The 22090-nt window shown below is 35.4% G+C and overlaps 1 protein-coding gene across 3 annotated transcripts in view; it reads left to right on the top strand.

The window, feature by feature from the left end:
* Positions 1 to 22090, top strand: part of LOC107855562 (phosphoinositide phosphatase SAC2) — a 99489-nt gene that overhangs the window by 34563 nt on the left and 42836 nt on the right. For 2 of the 3 annotated variants that reach the window (XM_047393571.1, XM_047393573.1), the window contains 10 exons: positions 3518 to 3740; positions 4572 to 4648; positions 10420 to 10607; positions 10687 to 10784; positions 11019 to 11152; positions 11243 to 11371; positions 15680 to 16061; positions 18312 to 18433; positions 18620 to 18733; positions 18999 to 19187. In XM_047393571.1, coding sequence (XP_047249527.1) covers positions 3518 to 3740; positions 4572 to 4648; positions 10420 to 10607; positions 10687 to 10784; positions 11019 to 11152; positions 11243 to 11371; positions 15680 to 16061; positions 18312 to 18433; positions 18620 to 18733; positions 18999 to 19187 — 1656 coding nt within the window. Of the gene's footprint in view, positions 1 to 3517; positions 3741 to 4571; positions 4649 to 10419; positions 10608 to 10686; positions 10785 to 11018; positions 11153 to 11242; positions 11372 to 15679; positions 16062 to 18311; positions 18434 to 18619; positions 18734 to 18998; positions 19188 to 21462; positions 21500 to 22090 lie in introns of those variants that run through there. The other variant, XM_047393572.1, reaches the window with a different exon arrangement.

The raw sequence follows: 22090 nt of genomic DNA, 5'->3' as shown, positions 1-22090 counted from the left end.
TAAACGACTCTCAATACTACGTGAAAATGTAGCACGGGTGTGTTTCCCAAGTTGGCACGACTCACAATCTAATATAGATAAACTAGACAAACTAGGCACCACTTCTGCAGCTTGGATAGACTCGAATGTCCTAAACGTTTGTGAATAAGGTCTGGAGGGTTTAAAACGGAGCATGTTGTGAAGGAATTTGAAGAGGTAAGATGGTAAAGGCCTTGTGATTCATGTTCCGTGCCAATCGTCTGTCTCGTACTGCAGTCCTGCATTAGAAAAGAATCATGAAAAAAAGTTATACTACAATGAAGGGCACGGGTCAAACGACTAACAGATGAAAGATTAAAAGGACAACTAGGAACATAAAGAACAGAGTCTAGAGTGGCATAAGATAGGATTTGGCTTGTCCAACTCCTTTTGGTTTTGTTCGGATTCCATTGGCTAAAGTAATAAAAGGAAGAAATTATGAATAAACAATATTAGATAGAAGTGATTTGTCACCATGAATATGATCAGAAGTACTTGAGTCCACAACTCATGATTAGGGGTGTTCATGGGTCGTCGGTTATTGGTCAAAACCATAACCAAACCAACTTAGTTGATTTTTAAATTTCTAAAACCAAACCAAACCAAACAAAAAAATAACCGTCGGTTTGGTTCTTGTCGGTTTAGTTCGGTTTGGTTCGGTTTTTTCGGTTTATAACTTTAGCTAATGATAAAAGTTGAAAATTAAAAAAAATAAATTCATTCTAACATATAAGATGTTAACCGAGTGTTGTATCTCAACCTTGAAACTAAGATGTCAACTGAGTGTTATACTTCGGCAAAGCTATGACCAACACCATATGAACGTTTCTAAAAAAATATTTTTAAACTACATTTAACAGAATGATATGATAAATCCCCAAAAGGTGAACCCATAAACTTCTTGCTCAACAAGGTTCAAAAAGAAAGTTAAAATTAATGATTGTCTATAGTCAAATGAATCTCAACAATAAATTTCAATATACAAATATTTATAATTAGAATTATTTTCACAATTAGTATCATTTGTCATTCAAAGTGCGAAATTCACTTAGAAACTCATAAGGTACTAACAGCTAGATGAAGAAATGACTTCATGTGTTACGACTAAAGTTAAATCATGATTAGAATATAAAATGTAACAAATATTTATATTGTATTTATGAATAATGCATAAATAATTATAATATATATATATCGGTTCAGTTTGGTTATTTTATCGCTTATTTTAGAGTAAAACCAAACCAAATTAGTATCGGTTTTTTAAAATTCAAAACCAAGCCAAACCTAACCAAATATTGATTTTTTAATTGGTTTGGTTTGGATCGCTAAAAACCAAACCATGAACACCCCTACCCACGGTCCAAAGGTAGGAGATTGTGCAGTTGAGGGTATTTGTAGAGATATATGCTTACTTGCTCGATACTGAAGGTACTCATTATATTCCTTGTCAGATAAATACATCCATTGATCACTTGTGGTGTTAAGACTGAGCAACATGAACATTTTTAGGGGGTCGACCATGCAAAGAATAACATATTCCATGAGTATGTCCAAGCCTATTACAATAACTACACTTAGGTCGAGAATAACATATGTTAGAGTATGTCCAAGCCTTTTACAATAGCTACACCTAGGTCGAGATCTTCCAAATCGATCTCTCCCTTGTCAATTCTTCATGGACTATGATGTTTGATTTTCGTATCTCTTCATTAAGGGTTCAGATCTAATCATAGGACTAAATTGAGCAAAAATGGTCGGTCACTAGGAAATTGGTCACTCGCCAGAAAAAAAATCAATCGCGAAAAATTTGAATTTGATTGTTGGAATCAAGAAATAGCTAAAGGGACAACCTTGGAATGAAGGGGCAACCTTACTGGAATAAGAAATCTTGTCGGAACCTAGTCGGAAACAGTTAAATTCGCCGGTGCGTGATGCGTAGATCTGAAACTTCCGTCGGCGTGTGACGCCGCGTGGATCACCGGAACTGAGAGTCGATCCTTGGGGATTGCTCGCCTGAGTGTTTTGCACTTTGTGGTAGTGTTGGTTTTCTCACAACACTTACAAAACAGACGAGGGCTCAAATTAGACTTGACAATTGCTGAAAATTGACGCACGGTGATTGTCTGTCTGGTTGAGTTTTCTTCCCAGTTAATTTCTCAGCAAACCTACTTTAATACCGTGTGAGAAATATAGGAGAAATATTATTGAATTTTGTATCTACATAATTACATTGAGACCCTATTTATAGACACTAAATTACAATTCTTACTCAAGTAGGATTTTATATACTATTCCTACTCCTACTCATATTCTAACAGTAGGTAAATGTAACAATAGATAATTGAGGTATGAAGCGCGCAAAAAAAGTGATAGTTTAGGTGTGTTTCTTACTATTATAGTTTTAAGTATGTTTCTTACCATTAACTCTTATTTGAATGAATGATTAGATGTTAAAAGGACATAATTTGTCGTTCAACATCCCTACAGGGGATTCATGATGGAATTGGTTTCCGAAACATTCATCGTTGTTGAATTCCTCATATCCTCGTCACTATCTTGAGTTGTCTTTGTGTATAGTCACACAACTTGAGAAGTTTTTTTATCCTTGAATGCTCAAAAGATCTCAATTAACTTCGTCATTAGGGAGAGGACATACCTTTTACTTCACACAGAGTAGACAACTTGACATGTGATGTACACAAATGTATTTATTGGCGGTAAATTATTATTGTTCAAAAAGAAATAAAATTCTGTTATCTGAAACTTCCTACAGTTTTTGGTTAAACTAACCCTTTTCAACTCAAGTTCTTGCTCATTCCACTAACTATAATATGACAATTATTATTATTATTATTATTGTTTTTTTAAAAAAGGGACATTCCTTTTAATCCAAGTAGAATTTGGACACCATTGACAAATTTATAATTGGATTCAAAATCTTAAATATAAGCTAATTAAATTTTTACTGTATTAAAGGTAATTACAAGTTTATCCCGACATGACATACTTTTAAGCGTGTAAAAGTCAATCAACATTTGAGGGATATTTTATAGACTTATACTTTTAAGTGTGTAAAAGTCAATCAACATTTGAGGGATATTTTGCAGGCGTTTGACCATGAAAATAAAAAAAATTTCACTTTATTTGGAAATTTTGGAGTTAAGAGTTGTGTTTGACCATATCTTTTAGGAAAGACTTTTTAGGATTTAAAGTGTTTAATTATAACAAAAAAGTGAGATGAAAAAAGTGAAAACAAGTATTTAGGTGTTTTCAGTTTTTTGAATACAACTTCAAGTTGTATTTGGAATTTTTATGGCCAAACAACATTTTTTTAATAAAATGAAACAATTTTTCGGAAAATAGTGAAAAATTCTTATGGCCAAATGGGGCCAATTGGTTGATCAACTTTAGTGAAAATTATTCGTACTTTTATAATAATATAGATATAGATTAGACATTAGTTTTATGATTGATTAGTCTTAATCTGCTCATGGTATAGGTACAGGAAACTCCTTTGCACGGTGGACCTTACAAAGGACTTCTTTTTCAGTTACTCATACCATGTTATGTGGAGTCTACAGAAGAATATGTGCAATAATGAGACTGGACCAGATCTGTATGACACCATGTTTGTCTGGAATGAATATCTGACACGGGGAATAAGAAATCTCCTTCACAACACTATTTGGACAGTGGCATTGGTTTATGGATTCTTCAAGCAGGTGATTCATCTGGTAGTTACATTTAATTTACATTGATTCTTACTCTAATGGAAGATACAACAGGGAATCAAGAAAAGGCCTACTGATCTAGCCTGTGGAGTGCAAGGAGAAGCATATCTTTCCACAAGTGCTCTTTTTCTCTTTTCTGTTGGCTGGGGGTTGATATTAAGGATGGGATCAAACTTGTTGTCCAACTGATTTCTCTTCTAGCTGTTGAATGATCATGTTAATAGTGCTCCTGTTATTTGGGCAAGCGGGGGTGTCTTCTCCATGTGAACATATCTGAAATTGCTATTTGATGATTTTGGTTTGATAGGGTTTAATGTTGCAACAAAAATAGAAGGGAAATTTAGGGTTCGCGGTCATGGTTTTGGAATAGGAATGGCGTTGAGTAGTAGCATAAAATAATAACAGGCTGCAATAAACAGAAGGCTGTTCTCTCCTGGTGAATATTGAAGGGGAATTGGTAGATTGATATGGAAAACAAATTTATTTAAAAAGAAATCCAGGAATTTCGTGCCGAACTCTAGGACTGATATTCAAAGAACTTTGTACCTTACCTTAAGACCCGTGGCATAACATGCCTACCTGCCATATAGTTTTCTATTTAAGAATGTTTATGGGTGAAATGTGTCGCTGCTTGTCTAAAGCATAATACATTATTCTTTCTTTTATCTTTTTAGTTAAGTTACGTTTATTATTAATTTGATGCCATGATACATTGTTTTTTTTTTTTTTTGTTTCCAAAGAGAAGCCCTGCCAAACTACATTGTCTGACTTTATTTGCAAACTTAAGATGTACCATTAATGTAGTTATTCTGATGAATCCAGGACACCCTGTCACTCTCTGGGAGGGACTTCAAATTGACTTTGATAGCAAGGCGTTCACGGCATTATGCTGGTACCAGGTAAACAGTTGAATATGTTAGCTGAATGTAACTTTTCATTGTTGTTGTTGTTGTTATTATTATTATTATTATTATTCCCTCCGTTTCAATTTGTTTGTCCTACTTTACTTTTTAGTCCGTTTTAAAAAGAATGCCTCTTTCCCTTTTTAGCAACTCCTTAATTTCACTTTCCACATAGCATGTGTTAAACTACAAGATTAAAGGACATTTTGGTGCATTTGACATATCTTTAATTTAAGACCACGTCATTCAATAGTCTTCTTTATTTTCTTAAACTCCATGCCAAGTCAAAATAGGACAAACAAATTGAAATGGTGGGAGTATTATTTTTTTTCCTTGAAAAAGTCAAAATTCATTCACTGATTAACCAAGGCAATGTCAAAAGTATATATATTAGTGAGTAGGTATGCTACTGTTCTTCTAACAAGTCTACCCAACTGTCTATACAAAGTGATATTCTTTCGTCGAGCCAAAAGTATAAATGAATTCATAAATCTTTCGGCATCCTAAATTTTCTTTCATGTGAAACATCCTCCCAGTCCTGTCATTCTATTTGTGTCCACACAGAATGTTAGCTTTTCTTGTTGTTTCCTCTCAGGGCCGAACTTCCTCTTCTCCACCACTATCACCTCTTAACACTTCTTGGGAACACTCAATTGATACCTAATAGGGTTAATACCTGGTCCATAATTGTGTGCCACTGAATAATGCAACATTAAGTGATTTATATCTTCTCCATCATTTTTGCTTATTTTAACATTAACTCACAACTGCTAGTTTCCTTCCAAGATTGTAAGTGAGTATATACACTGAACACCACCCACTTGGACAATACTTGGTTGAAGCTGACAAAAAGCATTTGAAAGCTTGAGCTGTGTTTGGATATAAATTACACTTGGATGAAAGGAAAAGGAAGGCTATGAATAGACTTGAGGAAATTGATCATGTTAGGCTACATTAGCATGAAGATAGCATTGTTGCTGCTGAAGGGGATTCACTTTTCAGTGTGAGTTAGAAGAGACTCCAAAGGCAGAAAAGTTGTCATGGAGATAAAAATCAAGGTTGATCTACGTGAAGCGAGGAGATAAGAATTCAAATATGTTTTACTGGAAAGCTAATGCACATAAGAGATTTGATTGTATTGGTTAAAATAAAAATGGGGAGAAGCTAGCGGAAGATGAGGAAACTATCAGAAATCACATGGTTGTTGTAAGGGGTTATTTGCAGAAGTGGAGTATTGGAGGCTCATGTGGCATGATGAAAAGGTGGTCAAATTAACTGATGAGGACAGGGAATGACTCTAAAGGCTCTTCGCTATTAAAGAGGTTGAGAAGTTAAATCGTGCAATGGTGACAAGGCTTTAGGACCAAATAGATTTAATTTACATTTCTTTCGGAGATGTTGGAGTATAGTAAAGGAAGACGTAGATTCAACAATGTATTTTTTATTTTTTTTTTGATTCAAGTAAAAGTATTTCATTCATAAACATGACCAAAATGGTCGTCTTCAGAGGTTATACCAAAAGTTCAAAACTCTACAAAATATGATTCTCTGCAAATTGAATTTTTCGTAGTGAAGGTTATTTTATAATAAGTCTTAATGCAAATTTTACGGCATTAAATCCAAAAAGGAAGGGGGTGAAGAGATGAATGACTTGAGACATATCAGTTTGTTGTGTAGCGTCTATAACATTTTAACTAAATTGTTGGCAGAAGGATTGGAAAAAGTGACCGGGAAGTTGGTGGATGGTAATCGAGATGCATTCATTAATGGTACACAAATTAGTTTTTTTTTTTTTTTGCAGAAAAATGAAACTAAGGGTAGACAAATAAGTGATGCTACATTGGCGGTTAATGAACTAGAACTTGAAAATGCTTATGATTTGGGACTGTTGCTCGATATGTTAAAGATGATGAAGTAAAGATGATGAATTTTTAGTGAGAGGTGGATTAATGGTTTAGATCCTGTAATTCAAGAGCAAGTTTTCTGGTTTGGTTAATGGCAATCTTTCATTTTTTCAGTAACAAATTCCCATTGGACAAGTCCATCTCTTGTGTATAGTATTTCAAGAATAGCCAGCCATAATATAAACATCCATTTGGAAGAGCCATGATTATTGCATATCAATTTTCTCCAAGTTACCTTCTGAAACACACCTTGCAGATTCTTGTACATCCCTTTAGTAAAGAATCTCTCCATTTGTTGCACATCATTCATATTAAAGCCTGCTTCCCCAAAGTATTTTTTAGCCTAAAAGATCTTTTGCACCATCCATGAGGCCTGTTTTGCTCTTGTATCCCATATGCACCCATACATCCCATAACTTGTCTTTCTTTTTGCATATCTTCCATAGTAGCTTGATGTAACAGTCTTATTCCACAGTAATACACTGATGATATCAAGATCACATGCTTTCTGAGGACCACATAACTTTTCAATGCCAATAGTGCCTTTTTCGATGTCTCAGTTGCTCCAGTCCACAGGAATATTCAGCATATCCAGAGAAAATTGAGACGGTATACCTCCTCCCCTCATCTCTTTCTTCTGGTTATGAAAATTCTGAGTTTCATGTTGAAAAAACCTGAGAAGCTTATAGATGAGTTGGACGCTCTAAAATGCAAGAGTCAGGAAGAGTTGAAAGGAATGTCTCACACATCTTATTTGCAGATGAAGCTAAGAGGAAACAATTGCTTTATCTTAGGGAATACCGTTGGCCTTTGAGGCAGTTCGAGGTTTTAACATAAATCTGACAAAGAGTTGCATTTTCTGTAGTAATGCATGTAACATGATTGATGAAGTGGGAGATAGTTTGGATTGCAAAATTGAAAAGTTCCCAACCATTTATTTGGTCTTCCACTTGGTGGAAAAGGAATGTCAAGAGAATGTGGTAGGCATATGATAGATACATGCACAAAGAAAGTGTCCACATGGAACAAACAATATTTATCTGTTGGAGGGGGATTCATTTTGGTTAATAGTGTACCACATGATATACCAACTTATTTAATGTCTTCGCTATACTTTAAGCAGTTGAAAAGAAAATCAACTCCATTAGGAGTCATTTTCTCTGGAAGGAAATGCAGAAAGAAAAGAAAGATGCAAATTGACAGAAAGTAATGAGAAGTATGGAAGATGGAGGGCTTGTGGTGAGGAATTTGAAGCTTCATAACAAGATTCTAATGTGCAAATGACTATGGAGATTTAACAAGGAAGAAAGTGAGCCTCGGAGCAAAATGATTACCATCAAAATCTGATTAAAAAAAATTTCTGGTATCCTAGTCCAATGATCTCGTACACAGGAGCCAGGTTGTTAAACTGTATTTGTAGTTATGGCCTATCTTACAAAATTCCCTCATTTATATAATGGTGGGGGTTGGAAATTGGTGCAGACCTAAATTTGGACAGGTGTTGGGGCAGGAGACTTTGGTCTTGGAAGATGATTTGGAAGACCAAAGTACCAATTGAAGTTGCTGGTTTTGAATGGATTGCTGTACGGAACAAATATCTTACTCAAGATATGCTACAAAGAGAGAATATGTTTTATGCAACATACGTTTTTCTTCGGAAGAAAATCAGGAATATGTTAATTATCTATTTCTTCACTGCTAGCATACTACATAGATCTGGGATCTGTTCGTTCTTATCTCTGGGTGAAACGGGTAGAATACAAATGCTTTTGGGCCTCTTCATGGCTAATGTATATATATGTGTGCGTGCGTGTGTGCGCTGTACATATATATGTATATTGGGTTTTGCTAACATACTACATGAAGGTAGTATGCTAGCATCCTCCCCAGTTTTCAATTTCCTTATATGTCCTTAACAATACTTAGTGCATATGAACTAGAGGAACTTATGTCTTTTCAACCTCATCCAATTCTCCTCCATCCCCTTCCGTCCGTTTTTTCTCTTTGGAATATTCAATTACGCTTTCCTTCTCTGCAAATTTGTTCTTTACAAATTTCTAATCCCTTTGATAACTTTAGTTTCCTTTTTTATGTATTTTTGTTTTTAAATTGAAATTCGTTCACCTATTTACTCATTACACTTTCAAATGAGGGTGATGTATTTGAGAAAATCTAGTTTTGAATCATCTCATTTTTAACCCAATTTCATTCATAAGAAGCTCATTAACACTAAACCCACTTCCAAAGGGAATTAAACCATTAACACTGAAACCAATTCCAAATGAAATATCACAAAAGCTTTTACCAACGATGTTGATGGATCAATGTCGAGAGTTTTCTTGCATCTCAAATTATTATACTCCCTCTATTTCAAAAAGAATGACCTACTTTGACTTGACACAAAGTTTAAGAAAATAAAGACGAATTTTGAATCTTGTGGCCTTAAATTAAAGTTGTGTCAAATGTACTAAAATGCTCTTTAATCTTGTGGTCCTAAACATGCCATGTGGAAAGTTGAAATTAAAGTATTGCCAAAAAAGAAAAGGAGTCATTCTTTTTGAAACGAACTAAAAAGGAAAGTAGGTCATTCTTTTTGAAACGGAGGGAGTATCTGATTTTTTCAATTTATTAATTTCTTAGTATGATTTTGTAATGGTTGAATCCTAATTCTTATGAGTACCGACTAGCGGTTAGTAAATGGAAGAAGCTTCAGTGTGTTAGCTTCACAATGGAGTTAGAAGGTGAAATCAAAAAGGGGACATTGATGTAGATAGATAGATAGATGCAAGCACGGGCCCAATGTTACTTTTTAATCCCTATTTATTTGGCACAGACGAAATTTTGAAAGTCGACCAAATTTTTTGTATGATTTTTAAATATTTTAAGTTGTTAATTATTGATCTATAGTACTTTTACATAATTTTTTGATACCGTATGTTACTCTTTCTGTCCCAATTTATGTTGGCACTGATGGAATATTTGAGAAAGTCAATCAAATTTGTAATATAGTTTTTTAATATTGTAAGTTGCTAATTATTATGAGACATATGACTTTCTGCGTAATTTTTCAATTTATATGTCATTGATAGAATTTGGGAAGTCAAACCAAGTTTTTAAACAACCTTCAAATATTTTAATTTGTTAATTAATTTTTTCTTGATAACTTTGTATACTTTTCACGACATTTTCAAATGATATATGACTTACTCTATCTCTATTTATGTTGTGCTGATAGAATTTTGACTCAACCAAAATTTCTTTATGTGCCTTGAAATAATTTAACTTGTCAGTTATTGTAATTTATAATACTTTTTGTGTAATTTTTCAATATATAACAGATTAAAAAGAAAAAGAGTATTTAAATTAAAACAGAAAAATATGAAATTTCCAATATACCCTCGACCAGAAGCAGGGTTGTCACCGCCAGCTGCCTGCTTACTCGCGCTTCTAATAAGTAGTAAATTAATACACACACACACACCCCTTCTGCAAATGTATTCCATTTTGGCAAGTTAGCTAATTTTTCTGTATAATCTGTTGCTTCAATCCATGGTTGGCAGTTATAGCAGTCTACTTGGCTTCTGATGAGCTATTAGAGCTTATGTTACAGGAAAAACAGGCAACCAGCAGCATAACTTTCTAAGTTATTGTAGAAAAATGCCCAGGCTTTTACCTTTTAAACGGGTGGTACTTTCTTAACAAGTTTTATTATGCAATGCTGTAGGTTTCTGGTTTCTGTTGTACTACATGAGCATTTCCATCAGTCTTTTTTAATTATGTTTCTCATCTGGACATCATTGGTTTCTTCTTAGGGCTTACTCTTCAATTCTGCTGCTAACTGTTTTTTCTTTTTTGCCTTTCTAGATATCTGAAGCGAGGAGTAAATGAAAATGGTAGAGTTGCGAATGATGTTGAGACTGAGCAGATTCTATTTGAGGATGTCCCTGAAGATTTCCCAGTGCAAATTAGTTCTGTTGTTCAAAATCGTGGGTCAATCCCGCTCTTTTGGTTTCAGGAAACTTCACGACTAAATCTGAAGCCTGATATTATATGTATGTTTGAGCTAGTTCATGCTATCTTTGTAAGAACTTAAAAATTGCTATTCGGTTAACTTAGTGTTTTGTCATTTAGTGTCAAAGAGGGATCAGACATATGAAGCAACAAGACTTCATTTTGCGAATCTTGCTGAGAGATATGGGAACCCCATAATTATATTGGATCTGATTAAGGTGAGGGATGCTTTTTTTAGTCTGTTGTTTTCTCGGTCAAAGGATCAGAATCATACACAAGTCTTAATGTCTTAAGAGGCAAGTAAAAAAAATGTTTCTTCCTAGGAGCAGAGAGCCTTCTTCGAGCACCTCGATTCCCTCGTTCCTAGCTACTAGGCATGCTAATATGCTAAAAGAAGAGAGACTTAAGGATTAAAAAGGCATCTCATCATTGTGAAAATTTTCAATTGACAGACCCAAGAAAAAAAGCCCCGGGAGTCTATCCTTCGCACGGAATTTGCCAATGCAATTGAATTCATTAATAAGGATCTATCTGAGGAGAATCGACTTAGATTTCTCCACTGGGATTTGAATAAGCATTCACGAAGGTATTTGGTTTGTTTATTTCTGTTTCTTTAACTTCTTATCCAAAGATCGGATTTGCTATAACTTTTGCCTTTTCTTTTCCCCTTTTCCAGCAAAGCTACAAATGTCTTGTTTTCTCTGGGAAAAGTGGCTACATATGCATTGAATTTGACAGGTTTCTTCTATTGTCCAGTAACACCAACCTTAAGATCTGATGGATGTTTGAAATGGCCCACTTTTGAGTAAGTTTCTCATGTCATTTGATAAATCTGCAAACACGTGGATGTCATTCTTTCTATACAAATAATCTCTTTTCATGTGGTAGCGCATATAAAGTTCTGTACAATTTCTTTGATTATTTGCTTCATGTCCAATTTGGTCATTCCTCATCCTCATCTTAAGCGAAGTCTTATCTTTTCATGGTGTTTCATTCTCTTTGATGTTTCACCTTATCCCTCTTCTTTTATGGTTACTCCTTTTTGATTGTTATTCCTCTACGCAGCTGTCAGAAAACTAATCAATTTTGTGTTGTTTCTTTAGACTCATGGTTTTGAATATCTAGGATTGCTTTTTCCTCTTTGACGTAGTTGCATTAGGTATCTCCCTCCGGGTAGTGATTCCCCTTTTTTTATCAAGGCTTTTTGAAATTTTATGGACTAATGAATGTAAATCTTGCCAAATTGTATCAAAGGGATTGTAATTGTTGAAGTTTGTGACCATCTCTTCCAAAAGCTTAAGCCATTAGAGTGGGCATACTTCTAATTACTAAATTATGTCTTCTCACACCTCTTCACCCGCGGGCTCATTCTTTTTCATTGGCGAAGCACATGGAAATGAGTGGTGGTGAGACTCGAACCCAGGACCTCTTCCTACTTTATGATTATGTCAAAGTGGGTTTGTCATGACCGAAATAGCCGTGAGTGGCACCACACTAACCCTCTAGTTTGGAGAATTATCTAACCCAAAATAATAATAAATCTCAACGCAAAATAATAAAGACTTCAAAAACCAAATAAGAAGTGCAGAGAAATACTACCTATTACATCTCTAAGACCTGAAAGTCATCGTACAAGGATTCTAAAAACCAAAACAATGTCAAAGAGTATCTTAAAACAATCACTAATAAAGTAAAATATCATTATTCAAAAGGAAGACAATATGGACTGAAGATCCGCCACAACCTGGATATGGAGTGCTTACTCTCGGATTGAGTCAATTGGTACCGCTAGAGATGAGGTTGCGTTTGAGCCTCTGGAATACTGTCCGCACTCAACAAAAGAAGAGCATAGGGTAGTATTAGTACAAACCACTATGTGTTGGTAGCATCATCGGCCAACTCAATTTAGAAACAAGTTATACAAAATAAATCAAGTATCAAGTAGACAAGAACTTCAATACATAGTAATTTACTTAACAAAACAATCATTTTAATCAAACAAATAATGTCAATTATACAAGTCATGTTAGCCACCACCAACTATCATAAACAATCATGAACTAAGCAATCTTAGTATTCACATCACAACCCGATGTCCATCCCAATCTCATAAGTGTAATTCCATTAGTCTAATTTTCATCATAATATACCATGCTAATTCACATATCAACACTAATCTGTACACACATACTAAGGGACTTATTGTTGCTTATTGGTCGTGATCTGCATGGGACACATTAGGGTCCATGTGCCGTATCAGCGTGGTATCTGATCCATCGTAATAATATCAATAAATGTACCGACGTGGTACCTGATCCTTCAACGAATATCAACTTATGGTTCCATTTTTCACTATCTCTCAGGATATAATATAGAACACCCAATATACAAGTACACTTTACAATTATAACGTATTTCAATCGAGTTCAATATTCAATAGTTTATTCATTCAAGCGTTAATAAGCCATAATCATCAATCACAAGTATGTCCAAAGAACAATCAACAAGGTATCCAATTTAGAAGCACACAAGCAACTAAATCAAGTCTAAACTCCAATTAAACCATAATCTACCTCAACCGAAGAACCGAAATCCAAGCTAGTTTGCAAGAGACTTGCCTTTCCTCAATGCCTCGAGTTGTTCTCGGTCTCAAACAAACAAATGCAAGAGTAATTAATCAGCTACTCTTCAATTTTAAGCTTTGTGGGTTCAACTCTACTTGTTTTACCCTTATCATAGCTAAAACCTTGACTCAAGGGTTTTCAACCATCAATTTGCCCCAAATCCCCTTACTTTATGTTCAAGGGGAACATTTCTATGTTAGGAAGTGTTAATTAACAACCTAGAATCAATCTTAGACGAATTTACATCTACCGATAGGCTTTTTATACCAATTCATGAACATAGGGCTTTAACATAAGAAGTCCACCATAATCCCCATTCTAACGATTCTACAATAGGCATGGATTAATACATGATAAGAGGAAGGAATTACTTACCCCAATGAAGAAAATCGTTCTAGTTAAGTAGAAAATCGCTTCACAGCAGTCTTAAAATGAACTCTGAGTTTTTGTGAAATAAACTCGGAAAAATGGACTTAAGGGAAACTAAACTGCGCGATTACCGCTGCAGCGTTCCCTTCACCGCTACTGACGGACTGCTACGGCGGCCTCTGCCACCCCAACTACCACCGCTACGACAGTTTCGACCGCTACAGTGGTGTCGCTGCAGCAGTCCTTAAACAGAAACACTTGGGAATGCTGAAGCTACTCCCATTTTACAACATATACCTCAATTTAAGACATGACAGATTTATCCCAACGATTCAAACTCTATAACCGGAGTTTTACGAATCCGTTTATCGTTCCGAAACTTTCTACCGGCAACTATGCCACTTAACCATCCTATAACGAACACAACCACCAAACACTACTCCAAGAATCACTCATCACCACTAAAGCACACAACACCTGAGTTTCGTCAGAAACCATCCTAGGTCTCTAGCTTGTGATTTTATCAACTCTCTTCCTAAGGGAAATTCTAGCAGTGTACTTATGTGCTAAACAACGCTATAACGGCGAAATGGGTCGTTACAGTGTGTCCATCAAATTTGAAAGCTTAAGCTATTAGAGAGAACCTATTTTTAATTACTTAATTATGTCTTCAAGTGATGGCCATCTATTCTTGAACTTCCTGTATCTTGATGTTTGGATTAGTTATTGGTCACTTACATCCTAACACTAATAAATGACCCCAGGAGAAAGTCAAATACTCGGAATTGCGAAGAACTGTAGTCTCTAGTTGTTCTGTGCCTGTCATGTCAGTTGATTGGCTGTGTATATAATTATCTTGAGACGTCAATAGGCTAAAACCTTTGAGACATCTCACTTTTGGTGTTTGAGTTGTTGGTTTTGTCATATTCGAAGTACTAAGTGATCAGGCCCATGATATTGGCAGGCAATCTAGACAGTGAAGAGGTTCACTAGACATATGAGGCTGCAGAAGGCCAACCATGTGCTGATTTGGATTAGAATTTGTCGATGGATGCTGCAAAAAGAATTAGGTTTTAGTCCCCGTCATTGTCAAATGGCATGATTTAGGGATATGCTTATACTTGAAGGAATTAGCTTTATATACATGAATTATTAGTCCTAAAACAAAATTACAAGCTTGATATAAGAGCTTAAGATATGACTTCTTGTTTCTTTTTAAAATATATTTATTCATCATCAATTAAGGTTCAATTTATATTGTTTCCTTGGGATCACATTTGATCCTTTGAGATGGGACAAAGGGACGGATGTTTCTATGTAAGTAGATCAGATGTGGTAGAGTTTAGAAAAACCGAGCTGAATGCAAAGGTGTAGAAGACACTTTACACTTATTAGTTTGTGGCCATAACCTGCATTCCAACATTTTCTTCTGGAGGCGTGTCAACTATCCTCGTGCATTGATTCTTGTTCCGCCATAAGGGATGTGAATGTATCTGTCCCAAATGATGAATACTACATGCCTCTTGCCCAAATCCCTGCCAGCTCCTCTGTTTATCCATTATCGAGTACTGTAAATAACATAGTATCTCGACCTATACTTAAGTTAGTAATTCTCGATAAAGAGAACATAGTATCTCATAGTTTTCTGTCCAGTTTTTCCTATCAAAACTCTGTGGTTCTATCCCTTTTCATCTGGAAAAAGAATTCTCTGTTTTCCTTAACGAAGCATTTGGCCCAGTCCTACTCTTTTCCTATTTTGTGATATCACTTGCTTCTCTGCAGTCTCTTTCCATAGTAATAATACAACCGTCTGGCTGATTGGCTTCCTTATACAATTCCTTGCTATAATTTTTCTTGTCGCTACCTTTCAAGTAATCATGTCTCATGACAAGAGTCAAAAGGCTCTTCCGGTTTCAGTGATGCAGCTAAGAAATTTTGCATTTCAGAGTTTTCCAAAGATGATAGGAAAAAAAAATCTCTTTAAACGTTAATATGAGCTACCACTTGAAGTAGGTCAATAAAAAAGGGATAAAATTGAATTGCATATGCATTAGGTTTTCTGTTGGGTGTTTAGCTACTTAGAATAGTATTTTAAAAATAGTTGCAATGATATGGCACAGATATGCTGCTGCGAGTAATGTGGTTCCTTTGAGACATTTTGACCCTGATGTTGAGAAACAATATAATAATGACAACGGTGAGTCGGATAACTCGGAGGGGAAAACAAATGGGTGTAGCTACGTGAGTAATGGCTATCTGAAACCAGCAACATTCCAAAGGGGAGTGCTAAGGACAAATTGCATAGATTGTTTGGATCGTACTAATGTGGCACAGTATGCATATGGATTGGCTGCTTTGGGTCATCAACTCCGTGCATTAGGAGTTACAAATTCAACAAAGATAGACCTTGATGATCCTTTGGCAGAAGAATTAATGGGGTTCTATGAGAGGATGGGTGATACACTTGCTCATCAATATGGTGGCTCTGCAGCTCACAACAAGGTAAAGCTAGTGCTTAACATTTTCCTTTTCTTTTTGCACATTATTTATGGATCAGCTATTTCATTTGTAAAAAGGACCTCATTGGCAGGGGCGGATTTACGTGGAGTGGGGTGGTTCACGTGAACCCATGCTCCCCTCCCGAGACTAGGTATAACAGTCGTGTTTTTTCTCGTTATATACTTAAATAACAGTATGAACCCATGCTCAAATGAACTCTCTGGTTCAGCGGTGGTCACAAAGGTTGGGGGTTCAATTCCAGACTGTAACTTTTTCTTTATTGTTTCCTTTTCTTTCTTTCTTGTAGTGCCGTAGTCATTCTTTTGACTTTTCTATTCATTGGTTACCAACTTTGGTCATTCTGCAGTTGTCCCTTCTTTCTAATACATTTTTCATCTCTTTATTTGATATTCTTTTGATGTGAGTTCAAATCTTCCAGAAATGCAAGTACTTCCTCTGTTCCTTTGTACTTGTCATTCTTTCTTTGCATATTTCTTAAAAAATGATAAATAAAAAGTAATTTTTGACTAATTTATCCTTATTTCTTTACAATAAACATATACTCAGTTTATGCATTTTATGATATGGAATCAATATTGTTTTTACTTCCAAGAACAATTAATAGTAAATGAGAAAAAAGTGTATTTTATTTTCTTTTCCTAAAATGATAAATATTTTGGACCAAAATTTTCAATAACCACGAACCCATGACAACATTATGAAGGGATTACCTTCCCCTCAAACATCATATAAATAAAGAATTAAGTATTTTTTTCAATGAAAAGATATTTCAAAATAGATGATGACTTTTTAATGGTTACTTAATTTGCTATATAAATATAAAACATTTAAGTAATAATTCTATAAATAGTTTTTAAAGTAGAAGGGGAGCCTTGTTGTATTTGGTTAAGTTGAGGCCATGTGACCACAAATTCACGGGTTCAAGCTGTAGAAACAACACCTTGCAAAAATGTAAGGTGAGGCTATGTACTATAAACCCTTGTGATTCAGCCCTTCTCCAGACCCCGCGCATAGCGGGAGTTTAGTGCACCTGGCTGTCCTTTTTTTTTCTCTGAAGTATGTAAACTCGTCCAAAAAATAGTACAATGAGTGTTGATTACAGTTTGCTTGTCGACTTCGTGTCACCTTAAAAAATTCTACAATCCAATCAAATATCTATCTTAAAAGTAGTGGTGCACCCATGCTCTCGAAATCCTGGATGCCCCTCTACTCATCGGTGTCAAAACTATGTTAAGTTGAAAACATGACACAACCAGAGTCATTCAAAGACGTCCATCAAGTTTGTCAAACCATCAATACATATGGTTTGTTACTTACAACAAAACACAAGTGAGATAAGAGAGCTTAAAGGGTTTCTTCATCATTTTTGCAAATATGAAACAATCTTCCATCTGTAATTTTCTTTCTGCAAATTATTAGGTTGGCTAGACGTAAAAAAGGCAGCCCATTGCACTAATCTCCCACAATGCGCAGGGTCCCGGGAAGGGCCCGACCACAAGGATCTATTGTAGGCAGCCTCAGCTAACATTTCTGCAAGGGGTTGTTTCCAAGGCTTGAACCCATGATCTCCTAGTCACATGGCCAGGAGGTCACGAGTTCAAGCCTTGGAAACAACCCTTTGCAGAAATGAAACCTGTTTGCAATTATTTTTATGAGATGATATATGAGTCTTTTAGTTTTCTTCTTTGATGTCTGAAATTACGGTACTTCCAAGGCAGATAAAAGTATCATAGAAGTTTTGTTTTAAAAAAAAAAAGAAAAAAAAAGAATAATAATAATAATAATAATAATAATAATAATAATAATAAATCATATCTGGGGTGCGTGGGTGGTAAGCAGCTTCTTTATTGTGTAATCTGGGGTGCGTGAGTGGGGAGTGTATTTTGTTCTCCCAATTCTATCCTTTCCATCTTTTGTTTTTCATCTTAATTAAAAGAGCAAAATTAGTTTCTTGCAAATTGAGAAAGGAAAGAACCTGATTTGTAACTAGAGTCAGTGACATAATTAAACTATTTTCTTTGTAAGATATAATGGAACTTAAGGAGCTAGAATGGTAGGGACCCAAAATTTAGTCATTCTTGCCTCATTTTTATTTGCTACTATCCCATACCCTTCCTTGATACTAATGCAAACAAAGCCCAGGACATTCTACACATGTATGTTCATCTTTCCTCATCTAATGTTAATAGTTTAATCTTGGGTTAGTTGACAATGTGGGAATGTCTCCTGTAGATATTTTCAGAGAGGAGGGGCCAGTGGAGAGCTGCAATTCAATCACAAGAGTTCTTTAGGACTCTTCAGAGATATTACAGCAATGCCTACATGGATGCAGAAAAACAAAATGCTATTAATGTGTAAGCTCATTTTCTCTTTATTCGTATGTGACAATGCAGTTTGAATGAGTGGTTTAGTTTGTGCAAATCCTTTAAGTTTAACTGCTTTCCTTTTGATATTCTATTTGTCAATTTTCTCGAGATTTCAGATAATTTGAAAAATGGCTGGGCCTGCTGCTTGAAATTTTGATGACATTCTATGAGCAGGTTTTTGGGGTACTTTCAACCGCGAGAGGGTAGGCCTGATATATGGGAATTGGACTCTTATCAGCATTACCATGTGGGTAGGAATGGGGAAAGCTATGTTGGCGATAATGGAAGGTAATTGTCAAAGTCGTGATATTATGCCTCTTAGCTTCTTGTTTTCCATAGATTAGATATTTATAATCTAAATTAGGATGAGACAGATATAGAAGACAAAGACTTTGATATTCTGTAGCATTTCATAGCTTTAATTAATTCACTTTGAGATAATGTGTTAGAACAGAGATGGCAGAAATGGCCTCCTAACGACTTTGATCTTTTCCTGTAATTTCATGTTTCGAAGTACTTAAGGATAACTGTATATTCTTATGGTGATAAACAGGTCACTCTTTCAAAGATCATTCTCAGATGGGAACATCCTTCATGAAAGTCAATTTCCCCTATCAACTCGGAGTATTGGAAAGGGTCTTTCTAAGTCCAGCCTGTCTAGTCAGTCAAATGAAGGAAGCAAAGTGCTCTCCGAATCAACACCAGAAATGTCAACTTGTGAAAGTGATTTGACATATTCAAGGTACACAAAATTTATATATTGATGGAAGTTTATTAGGTGTTTCATTTCCTTTTTTTCCGTGCAATGATGGATCCATTGGTGGTTTTGCAATGTTTTAGCTAGTGACTTGCTAATTTGGATTACTCTCTACATCGTTGTGTGATTGGGATTTGTTAGATGCTTTTCTGTTTTCTTCTTTTTGGGTCATATTTAAATGTGGAGCTCTAATTTTTTACCTGAAAATCTTATGATTCGTTCCTGCCGAAAGAGGTTTAAGGCAACAGAATCATTTTTCACCCCCTCTCCTTAACTTGGTTATAGATACTATATTAAAGGTTCACAATTGGAAGAAAAAGACATGGAGAATATCTCAAAATCTTCTCATGTAGATGAAAAGCTCGTAATGTTTGAGTTAGAGGAAGAACGTTCTTATTCTTGAGAACTATTTTGTTGATAATGCATCTAAAGGTGTGACCTAATAATCAATATAAAGTGGATGAAAATGATAGGAGGTTCAATCCCAACTGTGGAAAAGTCATTAAGTAATTCTTTCCATTTACATACCTTGGTGGGTGGTAAAAATTACTCTGTGAATGTGCCTATATGTATTCGGTGCAGTAGTCGACACCTCTGTTACCCAACAACAAATACCTTATACAATGTTTCTACATTAATTTGAAGAAGCTATTTATTTCTTGCTACTGTGGTGTGTCACACTTAGGAATTGCCAAAAATACTAGCTACAATGTTAGAAGGGCTGGGTAAAAGTATCTTGTATGCCACCAGGGGCAAGACTAAGGTTGCATTTGTTTTTATTATGATTCAGACGTCTGAATCTGAATCTAAATAATTAAGATGTTGTCTCTAAAACTGAATGATTAAGACTTTGTTTTTCAACATGTGAATGTGCAAAATTTATTTATTTGTATATATAATAAAAAATATAATTCTAATAAAAAATTAATTATATATTAAAAAATATTTGTATACAACAAATTGTTATTTGATTGATTTTTTTTGTTATGTTTGCTAGTGATAGTGGAGATGGTTTGTACTGGTGGTGGTGGTGGTAATGATTGATGTTAGTGATTAGTAATGTTGGTGGTGATAGTTGTGATGATAGAGATGATTGGTATTATAGTGATTGTCATGACGGTACGGTGGGGATTGATAGCGGTGGTGGTGATTGTGATATTAAGTTGGGTGATGGTAGTTTTTGGAGGTATTGATTGTGATGACTGAAAAATGAATGTATGATGTTTGGCGATGTGTTGGTGGTAGTTGGAAATGCTGTTAGCTGTGATAGTGTAAATGGTTGTTAGTAGAAATAGATTGTAGTGATAGTAGTAGTTGAAGTAGTGGTGGAGGTGGCTATATCGGTGAAAATGATGGTGGTGTGGTCGAGGAATGTGTTGAGGTTGATAATGTATTAGTGGTAGTTAACGGTGGTGCTAGTTGTGATAAATGAGTTGGTCGGTGGTGGTTGATGATGGTGGCGGCGTTGGAATTGGTGTTAGAGTTGGGGTGGTAGTAGTGGTGGATATAATTAGAATAATGGAGGTGGTAGGTTTTGTAGTGGCTGACAATAGTAGTTGGTAGTGATATTGATTGTCAATGGTGACTGTGATGGTGGAAATGGTTGGTGGTGGTGGTGGTAGTGACTAGTGATTGTGGATAGAGTGGTGGTGAATATTATTCAACACAAGAATACCTCTTAATGATATTAAAACTTGATTCCAGATCTAAATGATTAGGACATATTCAGATCTATTGAGAACTAAAATATATTAAAAAAACAATAGCACTTAATGGTTTGAAGTCTGAACCATTCAGATTCAGACCTCCATTAAGTGCAAACAAATGAGGCCTAAATCAGATTACACGTGGAAAGGGGCGCTAGAAGAATCAGAAAGTTGGCTTACTAGACGGATGATACTTATCACTAGGTGCAGATTGGCCCTCAATGTATTTTGTACATATACAATGTCCCTACTTTAAGTCCCCAAAAAGTAGTAAAATGTCTTGAGTTAGTGAGAAAGGATTTTCTATGACTGGGACAGAGAGAACTTCCAATTTCATCAAATGAGATGGAAGTCCAAACAGAAAAAGTGGCTGGAATTGGGAAATTCAAAAATCATAATGATAATCATTGCTAAGTGGCTGTGGAGATTCAATGACGAGGAAAATGCACTTTGTAGTTAGAGCAAAATATGTTATGGAGGTCTTGCAAACTAAATCATGTTCTTGGTCATGGTGCATGAACCTGAAGACATTAGACTATTTTTTTTTGAACTAGGTTACTTCGAAAGGGCATTTGACTATTATGGGAGAGCTTCACAGAGAACAAGATTTTCAATGTAAGAAATGGCACATGGAACTTGTTTCCTGCTTGATGCTTCGATAGAACACTAATCATAGAAGCAATCCCTACTAGTTACAGAAATGCAGTTGATTAGAGAAGCTATAGCATATGACAGACTGACACCGAGATGGACGTGGAACTCAGTAGCAACTTCAATGATTGGAAGGTGGAGGCTATGTGCCAACTGTTACAGCTATTTGCTAGCTTCATAACCGTGCGTACAAGCCCTGACACTTACCATGGTATGGCTGTGTAATGAGAAATTCTTTGTTAAAACTTTTTATAAAATCCCATGCAGAGTAAAAATGCAGCAATCTGGGTGGCCATGAAAATATTCAAGAGTTGAGCACCTTATGAAGTGGAAAGGCTTCATGTGGTTAGTGGCATAAGATGTATGTTTGACACAACATAAAATGCAATATAGGGAAATATAATTACATTTGAAATACAAATGTAACTTTTGCTAGCTTTGTGTTGTAAGATTGGTTACTGGAAGTTGACAACAACTACAACATACCCAGTGAAATCCCACAAGTGAGGTCTAGGGAGGGTGGAGTGTACG

Source organism: Capsicum annuum, chromosome 7 (assembly GCF_002878395.1).
Source record: "Capsicum annuum cultivar UCD-10X-F1 chromosome 7, UCD10Xv1.1, whole genome shotgun sequence".
Lineage (NCBI taxonomy): Eukaryota > Viridiplantae > Streptophyta > Magnoliopsida > Solanales > Solanaceae > Capsicum > Capsicum annuum.
This window is presented reverse-complemented; position numbering and strand designations above follow the sequence as displayed.